Source organism: Bacillus rossius, chromosome 3 (assembly GCF_032445375.1).
Source record: "Bacillus rossius redtenbacheri isolate Brsri chromosome 3, Brsri_v3, whole genome shotgun sequence".
Taxonomy (NCBI): domain Eukaryota; kingdom Metazoa; phylum Arthropoda; class Insecta; order Phasmatodea; family Bacillidae; genus Bacillus; species Bacillus rossius.
Genome location: NC_086332.1, coordinates 7,940,892 through 7,958,657, shown reverse-complemented (window position 1 = coordinate 7,958,657; position 17,766 = coordinate 7,940,892). Strand labels below are relative to the sequence as shown.

At 35.2% G+C, this 17,766-nt stretch overlaps 1 protein-coding gene across 1 annotated transcript in view; it reads left to right on the top strand.

Moving 5' to 3' along the window:
• Nucleotides 1-17,766, top strand: part of LOC134530170 (fanconi-associated nuclease 1-like) — a 34,478-nt gene continuing 16,712 nt past the window's right edge. The window contains exons 1-6 of the mRNA XM_063364807.1: nucleotides 1-1,865; nucleotides 8,372-8,564; nucleotides 9,598-9,837; nucleotides 12,887-13,018; nucleotides 13,309-13,549; nucleotides 15,177-15,379. Coding sequence (XP_063220877.1) covers nucleotides 320-1,865; nucleotides 8,372-8,564; nucleotides 9,598-9,837; nucleotides 12,887-13,018; nucleotides 13,309-13,549; nucleotides 15,177-15,379 — 2,555 coding nt within the window. The 5' untranslated portion in view covers nucleotides 1-319. The remainder of the gene's footprint in view (nucleotides 1,866-8,371; nucleotides 8,565-9,597; nucleotides 9,838-12,886; nucleotides 13,019-13,308; nucleotides 13,550-15,176; nucleotides 15,380-17,766) is intronic.

The following is a 17,766-nucleotide window of genomic DNA, read 5'->3' as shown; positions in this document are numbered from 1 at the left end:
GTTAAATTTTTGTACGGTTTAAGTTTGCACTACTGTGGTTAACAATGGTGGTTAATTTACCTTTTTGTGTGTTTGTCTATCATTTTGGTGTTTATGTTTGTTATATGTAAAACCCGAGTTTTTATAAAGTGATTATCCGTAACATGCGCGGTTACTATAAATATTTTTTTTTCTGATTCTAGGATAAGCCAATCCTTTTTAAACTGATCTTCATTTGGCGCGTATTTGCTAAGCTTTGAGGGTGCAAAACCTGTTTACTGATACTGACTTTAGGTACCTGTGTAGATAATGACTGTCGTGAGAAGTATTTATTTTTAAAATGTCGGCTTATGACGATAATGACGAGGTTTGTGTAGTGTACGAAAAGTTTGTTCCTCCTGTAATAACTCCACAGAAAGCTGAAGAAATAAAGCTTAAAGCCAGAAAAAATTTTTATGGAGTGATTGAAAACGTTCACCCGCTTGCAACTCCAAATAAAGTGATTAGTGTCCCAAGCATTAAAACTGTAAATAATTCGTCTTCAAATGAATCTACACTTGTTGACTCAACTCAACCAAAGAAAGATGTGCTAGTTGCAAACTCCAGAATAGAAAAGGTTAAAACTGTTCCAAACAAATCAAAAAAAACCAATGGCTCTCATTTGCTTGAGACAAAAGAGAAGTTTCAGTTGGAAAAGAAAAATGGTAAATTGAAATGTTCTCCAGTTTATGCCAAAGACAAAACACCTGGTAGTAAGTGTATCAATAAAATCAGTCACCATTATAATGATTCCACATTAGAGTCAACAGTGAAAAATTTATTAGCTAGTACCTCTCTTACCAGTTATGTCGTACGGTCATCTGTAATAGCTGAAACAGGACAATTAAATAATTCATTACGGCCTGCCTCTACTTCTAATTTACGAAGTACAGGTAAAAAGAAACGTGAAGGGAAGAAAAATGGAATCAAAACAGTTACAAATTCTGTTGTTAAGGTATCTACTTCTGGAAATAATAACCCAATTGTGCCTATACCTTCTTTGATAGTACAGTCAAATTTGGCAGCAAATGGGACATCGCTGATACCAGCGTCATCATCAATGTCAGATGAGAAGTCTTTGAACACTGCTAAGAATAAACAGCAGAAAGAGATTTTGAAGGATGATGGTTGTAAGCAATCGGTGGATGCATCTAAAGAAGTCCTGACACACAACTTGGTACCAAATATTTTAGTGAAACAGGAAATAAATACACAGGATGCAGGTGCTTGTAAGGAAGTTGTTATAACTCAAGCTGATACAGCAGACATAAATGATTCACAGCAAATGAATCCACAGGTAACGCCTTCAAAATCAATCATGTTTCAGAAGTTGTCTCCACAGCTGAAGGCTCATCCTAGGAAATTTTTAAGTCCATCACCAGGGTCTAGTGGAAAGGCAACCGGTAGCCGTACAAAGACATTGCACGTTAAAAGGTCCCCACTCAAATATTCTGGGAGGAAGAACTACTCAAGAATGACAGTTAATTCTCCAGCCAAAGGAAAAGTAAAGAAATTGTTAAACTTTGATGGCCAGAAAAGAAATGATCAGGCGGAGACTGGAGATGTGTCTGCTAGCTTGGTTTCATTAACTATGGATGACATATATTGCAAAAGCTTCAAATTGATTCTTAATAAAATCTTGCCCTGCTTCTTACTTTTTTCTGAACTGGAGCTTCAGACAATAGTGAACTTCATGAAACTCAGTTCAGTGGCCCAAAGGTTATACATCCGAATGTTTTCCAGGAAGTACTGTTGGCATAGGGTATCTGAAGTTTCGTATGAGAATATTAGTACTGATTTGGCACCTATTGTGAATGAATTGGAGTTCCACGATTTTGTGACCTTAGGTAAGTTTTATGTTTCCAGTTAACTTGTATTTACTTGACTGAGCTGTAAAATTTCATGGGTACTAACACCTATTGTAGCATTTATTTCAAATATAATGCTGTATATCATCAGTACTGTTTGCAAATATGTAATTGTTTTTGTCTGCCATCACATACAATCACATATTCTTTTGTTTCAGCCAAGATTTGTAGACCGGTTTCAGCTTAGGTTGTTTGTTTGTCTAGGTTGGGTTAATATTGAAAGAAAGTAATGGCTCATAAAAAATAATTCTGGTAATGATATTTTTGTTGGATACTTCTAATGTTGCTTGCTAACCTCATAATACAGCAGTTTTCAATTCCCACTCAGTTCTAAAAAAAAAAGTTCTGTACCTAGCGGGGAGGATGACAAAGTTCAGGGTAATTGTGGGACTATTTCTGGAGATCACAATATTTCTGTGAAAAATAAAGTTTTGTCCTACTTTTACTAATAAATATTAGAACTGCATTTTCTTTTTTTTAATTTCACTCAGGTTATAAAATGTTTTATAGTGGGGTGGGCAATGTGGTACAAGGAAATTATGCATTAAAGCCTAGTAATTATTAAAATGCAAATTTCTTTAATTTTTTATTTTCTAAACCACACATTTCTCCCAATTTTAAGGCCCTTTACAGTTACAGAGTTTCCTACAATCCAGTCTGAATAAAAAATACCATATTACAAGAATGCATTCCTTTTCAGGATTTTAAAAGTAGGTATTTAAATGTCACTAACCTAACCAAACCAAACCTTTCACTTTAGTTACAATCACACTAGATCTGCGAAACCTATCCTGCCTGGAAAAAGTATTAAATAATGAATTTTTTCAACAATTTTAATAATTTAACATTTTTTTTCTATTATTTATGTTACTAATCAAACCAAACTTCCAGTTTGGTTAAAGTCACCTAGAATAGCAATCACCTAGCAGATGTCAATGTAAAATACCTTGAAAATATACCACAGCAAATAAGAAACTACCTTTTCTGTAGAAAACCTTATAAACATTCATTATTTATTGTATATACATTAACTTTAGTTGAAGAAAAGTATGTTGTGCTATGAATCTGAAAAATATTAAAATTAATATTCAAACCCGGGTTAGAAAAAAAAGTAAAAAAAAAAAAAAACTTTTTGGGTTTAAACAAGGTTTTTTATTTTAAAACAGTTTTTTTTATGTGGATTCCAAATAAATACTGCCTATTGTAGCTGTTGCCATGGAGTGACTACCTGAAAATGTTTATATAGTTTTTTGTTTCATGGTCCAAAGACCCCAAAACCATTGTCAACTCAAAAGTTTTATATATTTGTGGACACTGTATCTGCCAAAAATTTTCACAAATCACTTCCAAACTGATACATAAAATCAAGTAGTGTAAAATCTCGGTTTAGTTAGTTAGTGGGCAATATCCGACCAAAAGTGTAGAAATGGGGAAGGTTTTTTTTGAAAAACATAAATAATCGCTGTAACTCACATAATATGAAACATATTTTATATGTTTGAAATTTTTATAACTCATGGGATTAATACCAAAAGCTTTTGTCTGAATAAGATTTGATACAACCAACCATAATTGCAAGGGGTTGAAAAAACAAGGGCTGGAGGACAAAACATAATCATAACTCCCTTCGTAGGCAAAAAATTTATATTGTACAAATTGTGTGTTAATCTTATAATTTTTATCTAAAACTTTTGTCAGAAACAATTTTTAATTAGATGAACCTTTGCTGCAAAGGGTTGAAAAATTGAGAGGTAGAATTTAAAATAATTCATAACTCCCTTAGTAGGTACACTATGAAATCCGTTCAACTTGTTTGTACAATTATAATTTTTATCTAAAACTTTTGTCTGAAACAATTTTTGATAAGATGAACAATTGTTGCAGGGGTTAAAAAAATAAAAGGGTAGAATTAAAACCTTTTGCTGAAACAATTTTTGATAAAACAAATTACTTATTACCGTAAAAACCAAGGTTGAAATTTAAAAAAAAATTGAAACTTTTTTGTGTTAATTTGTTTGTAAAAAAAATAACAACTATGTATTAGTGCAAGGGATGAAAAGTAGTGTATGGAGGTCAAAAGTAATTGTATAAGTACTTAAGTAGGCATAATATGAAATTCTTTAAGCCATTCAATGCTGGATGCATTAAGTTAAAAACATTCAAACTATATTTGCAGCATGGAATATGAGAAAATGTTAAATAAATTTGTTTTTAATATTGGCGAACATATAGGATGTTATGTGGGTTATATTAAGTTATTAAAATGTACCATGAGTTTATAGAAGTTTTCATCAAAATATTTCTAGAATAAACAGGTAGGTAGGTACTTCAAAATCTACCTTCACCTGTTGGCTGTACTGAATGTTTTTTTTATTACATTTGTTATTTTGGTTTTCAGCATGTTCAAATGAAAGTAATACAACATCCCTCTTTTTTGCCACTCATGTTGAACCAGAAAAGTTATAACATCAAAGAACTGAAGTCCATCAAGTCAGCACATCTGACTGGGACTTAACCAAAGAAAGGGTATTTCCCTACAGGAAGAGGATTCTCCATAGAAATTATTATTTAATTATTAAGCTTATTTAATTATTTACTCTTCTTTTACACTTTGTGTACAATTCACTAATTAATTTAATTTTACAGAAGTATTTAGCTGGGTATAATTTACAACTTATTAAGATAATTTAAATGATAAGATCTTGATTAGTATAAAAATTTTTGTTCCTTTAAATCACAACAAACATTAATAAGATAATTTTTGTTGCTATTATAGTGGAATCAGACCTTTTAAAAAAATTATGATATTATATTAAAAAATATATTATTAAAAAAAACATTAGTTTTTTTAATAAACACCTTTTCTTTTATAATAGAAAAATACTGGGTTTAAACCATTTTGGTTTCAACCAGCTAATCCTGATTCAAGCTCGTACAAATTAACGTTTTTTTTAAAGTATATTACTTAATTAAATGATTTATTTTATTCACATGTTTATATTTAAAAAATTCAATAATTACTGAGTATTTTTTAAATTTTTTTTAAAATTTGATTGTATTTATACTTGATCAATCATATTTGTAATATAACTCCAATCCTTTTATTATTTTATTTCTATTAATTATTTGCATGCAAAATTAATGTTAGTTTTTTACTACGCCAAGTAGGCCTAAGTATAACTTGTAACGCGCATACATAAGCACAAGCATCCATTTTTTAAAATAATTTCCTGCTTGCAGCCTGCACATCCACATGCATTTAAGTCAACAGATGAAATGTTATTGGAACAATGGAACCCAATTGATCTTTCTTTTTAGCAAGCAAACCCTAGTGTTCACTGATATGCATTCAAAATCCTGAACAGTTCCAAAGGTAACCTTACCTAACCAAACCTTTCATTCCAGATACTAATCTAGACATGTTTTTTTAATAATAATAATAAAAATAACATGGTATTAGAAATTAACATCTATGCCATTTAATAAAATAATTGGTTTAATGCAAGGCCACCTTTACAGAAATATTTAACAGTACTATAAAATACCATCCCCGAAATTGCAAAATTTTATCCTTTCTTGTCTTTTGCAAAAACAGCTAACCTCTAGAATTATTGTGGGGTACTTAAAACTGGTTATAAACATCAAAATTTAAGTTTCAAAATGGTTGAAATTGCTATACGAATTGAATAACAGCAGTTGAATAAATTTTCATCAAAATTTAGCTATACATTTTTTATTTCTAACACACTACAATTCTTTGACTTTAGAGCTCTTCTTTACTAACTTATTCAGTTTTTCAGAATCCAGTAGAAATAATAAAAAATTCTTTTGTAATAATTTAAATATTTAAAAATGATTTCTTCATAATTTCAATGCAGCTGATGTAACCTAACCAACTATACACTATTGTGTATAACTACTAAAACCTAGCCATCATGGAAAAACCTTGCCACCTTCATGCAAAAATTCACTTAACTGATGGCAATGTAGGCCTTTAATAACATAATAATTAATGAAAAAAAAACACAAAACCTATTTTTGTGGTCTTTATACTTACTTTACTCAAGCACACAAATTAACTTTGGTGTAAAAAAACATGGGATGCTTAATAAATTTGATGGATTATTAAAATAATTCTGCAATATAACAGAAATTGATATTGTCACAAATTTGTGAAATCATTTTGACGACGTTAGGGCCGTTCCCGTGGTTCGGAGTCGCTGCCCAGCTGCTCCGGTAGAGAGGGTACGTGCCACGTGGCAAGGGAACTACCCTAACTTAGGTGGAATAAAAGAGTTTTGACGTTAAGGTGTGTTTAATGCACACGTCACACTGTACATGGGCTGTCACGGCTCCCCTCTGTGACAGTCCATCAGGGCGAGGCCCGGCTCCACGCACCTTGAGCGCGACACGACACTACCAGTGACCTGACTGGCGGTGACACGACAGTGACGCGACTGACAGTGGCGTGGATGACGGTGACGTGACTGGCAGTGACGCGATTGACGATGACAGGAAAGACTGACGTAACTGCCGACGCGAACGACGGTGACGTGACTCCCGGTGACGTGATTGACGGTGACGTAACTGACGACGCGAACGACTGACGGTGACGTGACCTTCGCGACCGCGCTCTCTCATGCCACTTCGGCGACTGACTCCACCCACGCTCCGCGACGTCTCAGCGGCCTCCCCCCTTGCCGCGTGCACATGAATCTCCCCTCTTTCCTTCGTGTGCGAGTGCGTGGAGCCACATGGTCACAGGCGGGGAGACGCGACTCAGTCGCCCGGGAAACACATTTTATCCGTTTTGAACTCAACACAATATCAACACAACAAGACAAATAGATATTCACACCCTTACATAATTACATAAACAAAACCTGTTACACTTTTGCGCACGGGCGCCGGCGCACACGCAAGCCTGAAGCAGCGACGGGCAATAATGGCCTCAGCGAGCCGGAGGAGCACTTGGGACGACGTCAATTTTAATTTGCATCATTACAAATATTGCATTCTGAAACAAAGTTTTATTTCCAGTATGTTTCTTGTCAGCAGCCTTCGTAAGACTACCATGGCAAAAAGTGGAAGCTTTCTGGCCATTGATGGTATAGTCGGAGACTTGGCCAGATCTCCAGTTTTCCTTCTTTTTAGTTGGAAAGCTGCTGTTTGCTTTCTTGGTAGACGTTGAAAGTAACTGCTCTACGTAAAAAATAAATTCAGCGATTCTCAGCGGCAAATGTTGAAAGTCACTGCTTATTTAAAAAAATCCAATAATGGTGTATTTTAGTATCAGCTGGGTTCTGAAAAACTAGGTAGTGAGGATGTCGATAAATTCTAAAGAAATTGTGTGATAAAAGACATAAAAAAAAAATTAATGTTTTTTTTTTTACTTTTTGTCTTTTATATTTACTTGTTTTAATCTCATAAACCACACAATTTTCCTCACTATTATGGCCCTTTACAACTCCAGTTGGTGTATACAATAAGTAGAACATTATGTAAAAAAGTGATCAAACCAACCTAATTAAAACTTTTTTACAGTTCGAAAAAAAAAATCACTTGTAATTGTTAAACACCCCATCATGCAGAAAAAAAATTATATTGCTTGTCTATCCCTTTGTGTTCAAATAAGCTGCTACTTCTAACATATAATGGATCTTCACAAGAAAGCTTTAAGACTTCTTTTTGACGTGACAACGTCTAATAAATCGATGAACGCCGGCTACACGCACGAAAAAGTGTCTTGTTACGCACATTGTTCCATTATGCTGTGTCCCATTACGCTCATTGTTCCGTTATGATGTGTCCCATTACGCTCATTGTTCCGTTACACTGTGTTCCGTTACGCTGCCGGCGAGTGCAGTAATAATAGGTTATGTTACAATTGACTAAAAAATTATGGTGATTCATATAATTGAAAATAGATATTTGATTACAGTTTATTTATATGAAAACTTGTTCATAATTATATTTAAACTTTATAGCTAAACGCCTGTTTTTAAAATTAATTACAAGTCATTTACACGTGAACTGTTTTGTCTACTGTTTATAAAGTGAAGTGAAAAGTTAATGTGGTTTTCATTGCATATTACAACAAAAATTTCGGCAATAAAGGTTAATTATTCTTGCATTTTAAAAATCTGATTACTAGTATAATTTCAAGTATTTATTCTTTTATTATTAAAATAAAAATGATTCAATTTTAGTCATAAAAGTATGCAATCATTTCATCAATGTTTTGTTATGACCTTGTCACGGTAAACTATCGTCCGTAAACCGACTTTACAGACAACCCATTTTTTTTATAGAGTTCTTCGGGCAACAAAATTGTAACTTTAGCAAATTTTTTTTGCTATTGTGGATGTTTGTTTGTGATTCTGCCCATTTTATTAATTTCTGTTTGAAAAATTACTGTTTTAACGGCCGCCATGTCCCCCGAAGAGTGGTCGTTGAGCTGGGATGGGTGCTGGTGCTTTGCGCAGACTACAGTGGCGAGCAGCCGCGCACTCTGCTGGGGCTGCTGAGGGCGGCCGAGCTGAAGGCTCTGTGCCTGAGGCTGCGCGTGTCGGTGGCCGCGACGACCAAGGAGGACCGCGTCGGAGCCCTGCTGCGGTACGGCAGCAAGCAGCAGACGCTGTCGCCCGCCCGCGACTTCAGCGCCGCCATACGGCGAGAGTGAGTGAACTCCCGGCCGGTCGAACGAGGGTGTGGGGGACGTTGCAGCGAGCGTTTGTGTTTCCCCACGCCCATTCATAACTACATACACCACACGTTTTAATAAACATTAAGTATCTTCTACCATTATTGCATACCAAGCTAAGGTCTATATCAGAATATTAAAATATATTTTTAAAACGTATGTACGTAGGTAAAAAAAAAAAAGGATGATATCCTTGGCATTGTTTTCTAACTGAGAACCTTTTTTTTTTTTGTAATTTTTTTTAGTAGTGTTTATTTAAATGTAAATTTACAAAAAAAAAACAGGAATGGAATGTTTTAGTTTTGAAGGTTTTAAAGACCTGTAGTAAGTAAATTATAAATAAATAAACTCCCATTTATGCTCAAACTTTTTATATAAGTGCGGGGAATTTTTCTTAGTGAAACTGAAAATTTGCAGGCTATATATCAGCTGTTGCCACATTATACAGATAATGTTGCAAAAATAGCTGTGATTGCGCTCTTCATGTTAGCAAGTATCTAAGTCTGTTTGCCTAAATGCCCATAGTATTTTACTGGAATCTTTCGAAAGCAGAAAGTGAATTACAAAGAGTAATGGCAAGAATTACAGTTAATACATTTCCATTTTACAATAAAGAATTAAGAGATTTTTACCTGTAATTTGTTATTTTTCCCATTTGATTGTAATTGAGTCCATTTACATTTTTCTCTCTTTTTTTTCATAGTTAACTTTTAATTAAAAACGTACTACCTACGTACCGTCAGTGGGCTTTTGGTGTAATATGTTTATTTCTCAAGTTAGTGAAGGAAACGTATGCATGCTTAAAGTCCGTTAATAGCACGTGTTTAGGTATATTTAAATGGAAAGGTAAAAGCAATGTCGCTGAGTTTCCAGTGTGTACTGATGCTCACGGCAGATCGCTGTGCTGCTGGAGTCAGTTACTTGGCACTGGCAGTGTAAACACTAGTTCTAGACGTGAGTGTAATCTTCAAGGTGCTCACGTTCAGCAGACGTGCGTGATGTCCGCAGGACGAAGGTGATGCTGGGGGAGTGCTTCAAGCTGTGCGAGGCGCCACGCCGGCTGTTCCAGCGCGTCTTGTTGATGTTCACGCTGCCCCAGGGGCAGACTGGCTCGGTCGACGTGTTGCCACTGCTCATAATGATCCACAATGCAGAGACCAGAAAGATTGAGTTCCCGAAGTACAAGCTGTCGAGCAGTTCTGTGATCTTGGATCGTACGTTGTTCACGCACCGAGAGCAGGTTGTGAGGTCAGTGATGCTCTAAACCATGGTCGTTCCAGTGTCCGTGTGGGCCTTCTGCTGCCACAGCGCTTGTTTAGTGCTATCAGCGAAACCAGCTCCTGAGATGTGTTTCTAAGTTTGGTTATTTTATTGCAACCATTAGATCTTTCTGTGTGTACAAGTTCGCACAAACATATTGGGCAAGGTATGTCATACAGTTGTCGTGAGGGGGGGTTTGAATCTGCGTACGTGTATACCTTGGGTGCCACCACGTGGGCCCGGCTACCGACTCTGTACCAGGGCCGTGACGTGACCCATGTGGAGCTAGGCTCGACTTCCCCCCGCTAGCACTCACCGGCCCACTCTCAGCGGCGGGCACACTATGTTACTGCTGGTGGGGTCTTGAGGCGGCCCACACACCTCCGTCTCTGTGCTGGGAAACTCGTGGTCGAGAATTAACTGCAACGATTCTGGTGAATATAGAGTTTTATTGGTGCTGACACGTACACTCACGACGCACACAGAAAACAGCACATAGTCCAGCTTTCTTGCTGACCATGACACCGCGTGGCCCGGCCCCAAAAGTATAAGTCTTCCGATTAATCCAAAACGCTCCGGGGAGCTTTAATTAAGTTATACGGTCTGCCGCCGGGGTAGGCCTCGAAGGTTGATTAAAAAAAAGTTTAAAAAATAGTTACGATGGCGGATGTTAACGGATCGGTTACGAGCAAAAGTTGAAGTCGACGAGGTGCTGAGATGCGTCCTACCCCGCACTGCGAACGGAAGAAACTGCCCCAGGCCCCGGGTGTCATGGCCGCAGGAAGTGCTGAACTTACCGTTAGTACATTAATATTAAATACAGTTAAACATAACTATTAAAACCTTTTAAAAATTACAAGTTAATTAAGATTTAAGGATTACATATTAGATATTACAGATATTTAATAATTACATTATTTAAAAAACATGCAGTCTCCACTGCTCCAGTTAGGGTGGGCGCCGAAAGGGTTCGCACAGTGCGACCGAACACACACACACACGCAGTTGTTGGCGGGAGGCTTGAAACAGAGGGTGTCGTGGGAGGAGAGGGGGTCGGCAGTGGCGTGAGGCACATTGGGCTTAGGGAGGGTGTAGCCCTGGTCGACGTCACAGTAATACAGTGACAAGAAATCAAATAATAATGTATGCATGTATTTTCTTGTACGAATTTCTTATCTTCCATTTTCTGGAATAGTTCTTAGTTATGTGAGAGTAAGAGTTCAGCAGTCTCTACAAGTAAAAAAAAATGCACCCACTGAACACAATTTATGGTTACATGTTTATATTTGTATTGATTATAACACAATATTCATTGACAGAATAGATAGTATTGGCAATTAAGAAGTCTTTAAATTTTTTTTTTTAATCTCCCTATCTAAGGGCATGTTTCTTGTAAATATTGATGCAGCTTGTATAGCTTGCTTGTTGGATGAAGTGAGCTACGTTACATTGGGTTATGATTAGTGGTTGCGACCATGTTTATTGAAAGTGTTCTTTCGTAAGTGAAAAATTTTAGTTTGGGTATGCCTCATCCTCAACAAGCATCTCTTCTTTTTTTTTAGGATTTTTTAAAAATTTTTTTCCAATGGTTTACCCCATGCCTTTATCCCAGGTTTTTGCTGTTGTCATATTTACTTTTTAGAAAGAACTTTAAGACGCGGGTACGTGTAATTTTCTTAAATGTTGGTGTCCCCATGCTTCACAATGTACACACCCTGATTGTTAGTAAAATAAACATGTATTGCAGATTTCATATAAAAACTTTAACATATTACTTTGTGTATTTGAGTTAGTTTGACCATGGATTAAATGTATGCAGCTGTGCAGTAAAATGTATGCATGCAAACAGCTATTTAATACTGTAGAGCACCCCTCAACCGTAATTCCCACAAACGGAACTCCCGATATCCGGAACTAATTTTCTAAAAAAAATTAAAACATTTCCGCACTGGAACGAGGCTTTTTTTCTTTTGCCTGACTGTACATGTCTTGTAGGCGTGAGCACGCACGTCTGTCAGACAGCTAATTATAGCCATTCTTTTCCGCGCATTGCGTAAATACACCACTGGTTTTCGCGTCGGACGTGAATTACTATAAAGATGTTTATGCTGTAAGTAGTTTTATTGTTTCACTATGTCAAGCAAACGGAAAATTCCGGCCGGCCCGAGAGTATGTACACCGACTCCCACTACACACACTGACACACGTGATAGCCAGTAACATTTACTTCCAACGTGTGATGCTATCAGTTTGTAGACAATAATTTAGTGTACAAATATGTATTATGTACATATTTATATGTTAATATATGGTTAAACAGTCTACATTTACCTGTATTTCTCTATCTCTGTGTTTTTAAACGAGATGCTTGAAGTGTTATTCTTGTGTATGTGAAATGTAAACTGTGCGTGGCAGTGACTACACACTCTCCAGGAAGTGTGAATCACTAGCACGTCAACACAGAAGTAACACAACACTGCAGCTGTAGCCCTACTACCTCCCCCGAACCCTCTTCAACATCCTCTTCGCTCACGCACGCACCCACCCACAGAGATAAGAAACACCCGCTTGCCAGCTTGCTTGAATGAAGGTCATTCAACCGGCCCGGAGGCCGGCCCTACCGCAACTCCCCTTATCTGGAATTTTCCCATAACCGGGATAGACCACCCCCCAATGATTCCGGTTGAGGGGTGCTCTACTGTATAGTCTTCTTTACAGTGTATGTATAAGTAACAAAAGCTGACACAGCATTTTATCATTAACATCACTTGATTTTCGAGTAATTTCTCTCAAAATCTATGTTGGAAATAGTAAATTATCGGAAATTGTGTTTTTACTTGGATTTTTTCACAGAATCATGTTGCGTTTTCCTTGTCCATGATATTTTAAACATTGTATGTGCTACTAAAACTGTAGTTGATGACTCACTGATATTAATTACTAATAGCCTCTAAGTTACACTGGTTAACACTTAACGATTTAGTTTTTGTGATTATTATATTTTTGTAAAATGTTTATTCGCATAAAATGTTTACAGCTTCCATGATGCAGATGATATATGCTCTGAGTTAATGGAAGCTATTTCGAAGAAGGATATGGTGCAGATATTAACTCTATGTAATGAAGTACATCTAAGCTTCGTGCAGTGTTATGAAAATTATGGAGAGAGGTAAGTTTGCTTAAATCCTTGCCCTGTTTTCCACTTACTGTAATTATTAGTTACCAGTAGTGCTTAACTAGATGAATTAAAAGTATGTATTTTTAATATAGTTAATTTGACATCCAGGAGTCTTGACTTTCACTGAATTATCTGGAAATCAACAGCAGTGTCTAGAAGTTATACATACTTATTCCTAAATACCTGTCCTAGTTATAATTTGTAGTTGACCCCATTTTAGTTCCAGATTGTAATGCTCCATATCGTACTGGCTCTCAGTATTACTTTTGTGTTTGTGGCAGAGTCCATGCCAGCTCACTGCCGTTGTTTCTGCGGCGGTTCACTGCATGCTCCAAGTATGCATATGCGTTGACCATTGGCGCGGAAGCTCTGCGCAAGAGCAAGGAAAAAGCTCACCGTAAAAAGGCTATCCAGATTTTGGAGTTACTGTTGGGTCAGGATTTGTTCCTCACGCATCACCGTGGCTTCTGGTATGAAAAATTGTCGCTCACGCTGCATTGCCACCTACATGATTTTGAAAAGGTACTTCCCCTCATTTTACACTTCACCAGATAAACTTTCGTATTGATTAGTGGTGTATGATCATAGTAAAGTAGTATTCTGCTTGTACTAGTTTAATTGTAATGGTAGAATTGCAGATTGTGCAGAGAATGTAATAATTTTATGTACTTGCACGTATATGCATGGCTCAGACAAAAAAAAAACATTGCTGAACAAAGCACACTTTTTGAAACAGATGCAAGCTCAGTAAGGAGATAAAAATAGAATGGCAGATAAAATACAGACACATAGAGACAGAGACAAAGATATACACAGAAACACAGGGAGTCATAGCCAAAGAGATATTTACAGAGATTCAGTTGAGAGAGATGTACAAAGGAGGATGTTACATTGTTGTAGATACAGTCATCGATTGATTCTGCAGTCTTTCATTGTTCCTAAAAATTTGTTTTTATTTCGAAGGGGTCATTAATGCAAATTTATACTGATCTTTAACACTTCCTTACCTTCTATGTGTAAAATTTTAGTTAAGATGCCACCTAAACTCTTTTTGATTTACTCTCGATGCATAACTAAATGGTACATTAATTTATATTAAATGTAGGCAAACCTTAGCCTTACAAATCCTTGGTTCTGTAAGTTTTTGTAAGTTTTGTAAGTTAAATTTTGTTTAGATTTTCTAAGTTAAATTTGTTGAATTTTGATTGATTTTGATTTTCCTTAAACAAAAATTTGGTTTTCACATGAAGTTCTTGTTACATATCCTGTTGCACTAAAGTGATAACCTGACAACATAATTTTTCTGAGATACTATTAATAAAATAATTTCTGTAGGTAGGTATCATCTGAGAAAAATGGTACACTTAAGTGCATGTAGAACCTCCTTCTATCACCAAATAAAGTCTTAAACACATTGCACCAGATATGTATGTTTTGGTGAATGTGTTTGATATCCATTTTCAGTGGCATCTTTTGCTAAGATCAGAGAATTTATGGTTGAAATATTACAAAGTGAATGTCGTGATGTAGCAAATGCAAGGCTATGCCCTCCCTCCAGTGACAGGGCTCTTTACACATCTTCTAATCAGAGTTAACGACTGCAAACTGCTTGTCCATGTAGTGTAAAGTGTGCGAACAATATCAGTATTCATACATTGTATCTGAAATTAATTAAATTAATTTTTTTTTGCATATGCAGATGTCTAACTGTAAAATGATTTCTCAAAAATTCGGATTGATGTAAATCAGCATTATGGTTAGTGCAGAACATTTCAGAATTACAGATTTTAATACAGAGTGGAGTACACCAAACAGCATGCATAAACAGCAATTTCAAACACTGCATAAGTAAACTTCATATATGTAATAATATCCAACTATCCAGCAGGAATAGTTTACAGTGGAAAAAGATTGTGACACATTTGTTTTGAATGTTTTGTACGGTATCCATAAAATATAAAGCGTAAAAGTATTCAATATACTGATATGTAAAATTACTGTGACTTACCTATGGAGTGTCACTTGGTGTAGTCATTATTTTGTATGTCTGTGCGCGTGTGTGTGTGTGCCTGTATGCACAAGGTATGTATGTGTTAGTAAGAGGAAGCTTGCATCTGTGTTTAAACTTCTGGTCTGTACCACTGCACAGGCTGCAGACTTGATAATCCACGCTATGTCCGATGATCACGTGACGGAGGTGCAGAAATATGACTTGGTGTGTCGTGGCCATCGCATCCACAATGCCAGAAACAGTGGTCTAAGCAAGCAGAAGAAGAGAGAACTTTACTTGAGTCTTGATGACGTCATGGATGATCCTCCTAGCATTACCATCAAGGCCAAAGTGCTGCCTGTGTAAGCCAGCTTATTTAGTTTATTGACAATATTGAGTTCATTTCTAAGGTATGTGTGGTTATAATTACTATAGCCTAAACCACATGTAATAAAAATAATATTACATTCTTAGCAAAATATTGACACTCGGGATGGGCCGGTCTAATCCTCGAATCCAACTGAATCTCCAGTATTCGAAAGATTCGGGATTCGAGGAAAAAGATTCTAAGAAAAATATTGGAGTAAAAGTAACAAATTAAAAATTTTAACACTAGCAAACTCTTAAGTTTACCAAGCTTATTTATGTTTATCTTTCTACTTATTCTAATACCGTTCTCCAAAATATTATTCTTTTAATATATGTATATGTATTAAGTAAATTAAATACATATTGTTTACTGATCTGTAAAACTTGGTTCGTGGAACGAATATGAATGTATAGGTTGCATTTTTAGGGATCCAAAAATATGTGAAGTGTGAAATTTGCTGAAAACTACCAAAATTATGCTGTTCTTAAAAGTTTTTCCCGAAAATTTTCAACATTAAGAAGAAAAAAAAGTTTAGCACAGCAGAATACAGCTGTTTACGCTAGTTGATCGACACCATTTCTGAAAATGTTACGTGGAAAATCATAGATCTGTAACCCAGGAAACAAATTTCAATAAGAAAGTATTTTGATACATCTCTAACTTGGCAATCTGTTTTATTTATGAATGCCACAAACACGTTAAGTTTCTCTTTATGCTGTGCACATCTTGTATCTTCATTTCTTTGGTTATTTAGTGGGTGAAAAAAAAAGGATGGCTTTGTTTACAGGAAAAGCTGCACCACATTTTATGTTTATACCTGGTTTTACGTAGATTTCTTTCATTACGTAACATGACACAAAAATGTCATTTTTCAAATGGAAAAATACCTAGTTGTTTCCTGGTAAACGTCAAAACAAATTTGAAAAATAATACAGTACCTATTAACGTATCTTCTCTTTCTCGTAATGTTTTAGAAATCTTCTAGTTTAGGCCAAAAAATAATTGTTAATGGTATGCTAAAACATGTTACAATGTGTTTAACGTACGTTTAGCCCCGTCCCCATGTTTTCATTTACTTTAGTTATGTACAACTAAAAATGTAAACATTGTGTAGATTCTTCCCTGTTTATGCCAAAAGATAGAGTTTGTGTACTGCTTCCTTAATACCTACCCCATTTTTTAATGATTCAATAGTAAGTTATTTTAATTTTTTAGTTGAATTTAAGAAAGTTATGGAGATGATCTAATGTAAATTTTCTGAAACCAAAAACTGTTTTTATTTTTTTAAAAAAAAATTAGTAATTTTGACAAAAAGCCTTGTTTCAGTTGGGGGGGGGACTTTAAAAAGATTTTTTTCTTAATTTTCTGGCATGTTTTCTAATCATTCTGTAAGATAGCATTATGCAAATAATTTGTAATTGTATCAAATGGTTAAGTTATGTATAAATATAATAATGTGATATTGTAAATTATATTAGTTGGTATAGGTTAGTGACATATAAAATACTGTATAATCATTAGAATTACCATTTTAAAATGTAGCCAACATTCTCAGCAACAAACAAGTGCTATAAAGAAGCTTTTGATATTTGTTAAAATTTATATTTCTTGTACATTATTTCATTTTTGACTCTTGAAACCTAGATCAGATTGGAGGGCTGGAGTCGAGGCACTCTTTGAGATTCGTTTTCGAGAAACTGGGGATTCAACCCATCACTAATTAGTAATTATCACTTTAGAATATGGTAATCAATATTCGTACTGGTAACATATCTGTTATGGAGTCGTTTCTGTACATTGAATTTATTTTCTGACTGGTATATTTGGTGATGAGAAATGATACAGAGGCATAAAAAAGTTAAATTTTTGTCCATCTGTCTGTCCGTCTATTTATTTAATAAATTATCACTAAAGGCAAGATATATTGTGAATATATAAAACTTAAATAACTGCGAAACTGAGGTCACTATACTGCCAAACATTGAAATGGAAGACAATTGCATAACACCAAATGCAGCTAAATTCATCTCAATTACGTCATTTTGTCTATTAAATTAAAGAATTAATTTTATAAATCTTAAGTTTAGGTTTTTATTTAAAAACTTTGGATATTATGTATTAAGTTAAAAAAGAATTAGTTTCTATGTATGTATGGTTTTTTCTCAAAGTAAAGTAAATAAAAGCAGTAGTATATACCTAGCTTATACCATACAGACATGGCTAAAGGCCTACAGAGAAACATCACAAGGAAATGTATAGGTATAGAAATTTTAAACTTTTAACATTTCATATTGAAATTTTGGTTTTATACCAATAGTATTGAATTAATAAGACAGTTACCAAAAATAAAATTTAAATCTGGAAATATGTTGGCACCAG